General features: G+C 46.5%; 1 protein-coding gene across 2 annotated transcripts in view; it reads left to right on the forward strand.

The window, feature by feature from the left end:
• Positions 1 to 2,863: 2,863 nt before the first annotated feature.
• Positions 2,864 to 3,236, forward strand: part of LRP12 (LDL receptor related protein 12) — a 51,742-nt gene continuing 51,369 nt past the window's right edge. The window contains exon 1 of one of the 2 annotated variants that reach the window (XM_083827433.1): positions 2,864 to 3,225. In XM_083827433.1, coding sequence (XP_083683559.1) covers positions 3,147 to 3,225 — 79 coding nt within the window. In that variant the 5' untranslated portion in view covers positions 2,864 to 3,146. The remainder of the gene's footprint in view (positions 3,226 to 3,236) is intronic. The other variant, XM_083827434.1, reaches the window with a different exon arrangement.

Raw genomic sequence — 3,236 nt, forward strand, 5'->3', positions numbered from 1 at the left:
TAGTCTGAAGGGGCAAAGAAGAAAGGGAGAACTGGTGAGGAAGGTGTAGGAAGAGAAAAAAAGAAGAGCAAAGATAGAAGGAAACACGTGACAAGCAACGAAGTAAAGCTGAAGTGACTGTAAAAAGACAATCACTGAAAAGAAAACAATGTGGAAAGTAAACTACAGGGTAATAAAGTAGTAAGTCAATATCATCAGTGGGTTCCTGATAATTCTTACTGAAGCTGCTTCAGTAGATTCACATGACAACGTTGAACTTCAAGCAGAAGAAAAATTGACTGTTATGAAACTCTTGGTTTGGTTCAAGGTCAATCATGTGTACAATTTCAGGATAATTTATCTTTACCTGCCTTAAAATCCAAAAGAAATACAGTGTCAACTTCCGTGCTGCTTAAAAATTACTTCTACTGATAAAATTTTATTTTTCGTCTTCAGATAAGAGTAAAAAAATCCATGCAGTCATGATTAGAATTTTATGTATATACATTTATGATTTACTAGGCACTTTTCAGACATAAGGAAAATGATACTTTTCCCCCAAACATCAAAGAGATGAAGACAGAGAGCTCTTGGCAGAGGCCAACAGAAGGAGCTGCAAAATAGGGGTAAGTTTTTCTCACATAACTTCGCCAGGAAAGAAGTCTTTTGAAGTATGTCAAAGTTCATAAATTTGGTGAGCTTGCTAAGAGGACTACTGGGAAGATGTTACCTGATATCATGAGCATCTTGTCTGGACCTAACACATTCTCCTCCCTGGACTTAAAAAATCCAGTTCATCATAAGTAGGCAAACCGCAGCTGCAGAGGTTGTTCCTTAGGTCATTACATCACTATCTCACCTTTTGCTTGCCAAGATCATTTAGTACCCAGGCAGGAGTCTTTTACATATCATCCTTTGCTTTGCATCTTTGAGAACAGTGTAAAAATTAAGCACATGATGCCAGGGGTTCATGCTTTGCTCTCCACTGCCTTGAATGATCAACCTGGGCACACGATAAAGGGTAACCACTTGTTTGTGTGAGTGACTGAAAGCAGTTTTGCCAATAGGGATGTTTGGAAGAGCATTTAATCTGAAAAGATAATTAATGTTTTCTTTGTTGTGCAACTGAAGTCTCTGGAAAGAGAATCATATCACATCTCTCAATAACATGCAACTGGGTGGTAGAAATTGGGTTGAACTAGACAGACAAAAATAACTTTGGGAGGAGCAGAGAAAGGTTATGGATCATGTGCTGATTTGTTTGTTTAATGTTGACCTATCTCTACAGAAGAGAGTTTAATGAGTTCCAGTAAGGACTTGCACCCAGAAAGTACAGCTGCAATTACTGTGGGAGGGTTAGAAGTCTCTGTGTGGGCGCATGTTCTGTGCTGCATCTGTTCATAAAGGTAGCAGTATCTTTCGCAGCAGCTACAGATCAGACTTCCTAAGCATCCTTCCACTGCCCCCCTGTTAATAATTAACAACAAAAAGAGGAATGGGATACACTGGGTGGAAATATAGGGCATCTGAGGTTTCACTGAAGTTGCTCAAACCTGCAAGTAGAAAAAGAAAGAAAAAGTTTACTGGCGAAGACACTGTGAATATTTATTTGTATAAATCTGTAAATAGAGGTTGTGTTTCTTTCACCTTTCAAGTGCTATTTTTTGTATGCATGGTTACGGCTTCTGAGAGGTGAAGTCACATCTCTCATAGGTTCAAACTGTGACTGGATAAATTTACCAAAGACTAATCCATTGAGAGTTATTAAACTTGATGATATCATCTATAATTCAGGGTGTTCCTGAGCCACAACTTCCCAGAGAGTAAGGGAACATTCAGGCTTGTCTGGTTTGTCTTCCTTCTTTAGTGACTATCACTGATACTTCATCTACTTCAAGATACTCGTTCATATAACAACCTATTTCCCCTCCACGCCTCCAAAAAAGACGTATCTGCCAATATACTTCTCTTCCTTCTGAAATAAAATGGTGGGTGGGAAATAAACGGGGGAGGAATCAGAGAAGAGCAGTGAAAAAAGAAAGGAATAAGGAGAAATAGAGCACTCGCCACAGGCGTCAACTTTCATGGAGCCAGAACTCTGGTCAGATCCAAAACATGTTGTCATGATGTAGCAATGAAGCCCTACCTGTGTGATTTTTGTTCTTTTAAGGAATGGTAATAATTTATTTTCCTAATAAATCAGCTCATCTAGTAGAACTGAGGACCTTTCAGGCAATAAACACTTCTCCAAGTCTGCAACTGACGCTGCAAAATTCAAGATAGAGATTGCACTGTGAATCCTACTTGCTTTTGATACTCGGTTAAACAATGGAGAGCAATAGGTAGGTGTGGAAGAGAAAAATAAGGTCATTAAAAGGTGAAGGATGGTTAATTTTATGTTAATAGAAATGTACGGTGGAGGATGATTAATCATATGTTAAAAATGTACAGTGTCAACAGAAATGTACAGTGTCAAAGCTAGTCCGTAAATCTAGATGCAATGCATCAACAGCAGAGTCTCACTTTTTGTTTACACACTGCTTTTTAGGTCTTATTTGTGAAACGCGGATTTGGAGGCCAGAAACGCCTCGGCTGGGGCGTCTCGGTGCTTCACGGAGCGGGCTGCATTTCTCACACACGTTTTCAGGGCACCGTGTCGGGCCGAGCCGCCCGGCTGCTATAGTACTGGGAGACGTTTCACCCTTCCAACTCCTTGGAGCACGCTTTAGGCCCTTCCCTTCAGGGGTCGCGGCCTCCCAGCGGCGGGGCGGGCCCGGCCGGGGCGGGAGGCGCCGGGCCGAGGTCGGGCCCTCCCCCACCGCCCCGCTCCGCTCCGCCCCGCCCCGCGGCTGCCGGCGGCGCCTCCATGCGCTCGGGCGGGCAGTGCGCAGCCGCGGCGGAGCCCAGCCGGGAGGAGGAAGCGTTTGCGGGGCGGAGGGAAGGAGGCCGAGGCCGGCGGAGGCGGCTGCTCATGGCTCCGCGGGCGGGCGGATGAGGCGGGCGAGTGCGGGCCGCTAGCGCTCCCCGAGGCCGCAGCTCCGGCGGGGGGGCGAGACGAGGCCGGCTCCCCCCCCCCCCCTCCTCTCGCTTGCGGCGGCTCCGGCTGCGTGTCGGGGGCGCGGCGGTGGCAGGTCCGGCTGCTCGTCGCCTCGCCGCGGGCCGGGGTTATGGCCCCTTGGGGGAGCGCAGGAGGCTCCCCGGCATGGAGGTCAGCGCAGCTCCTGCTCCTCGTCGTCTCCTGCTGCGGTAGGTACCGG

This window comes from Anser anser, assembly GCF_964211835.1.
Source record: "Anser anser genome assembly, chromosome: 2".
Lineage (NCBI taxonomy): Eukaryota > Metazoa > Chordata > Aves > Anseriformes > Anatidae > Anser > Anser anser.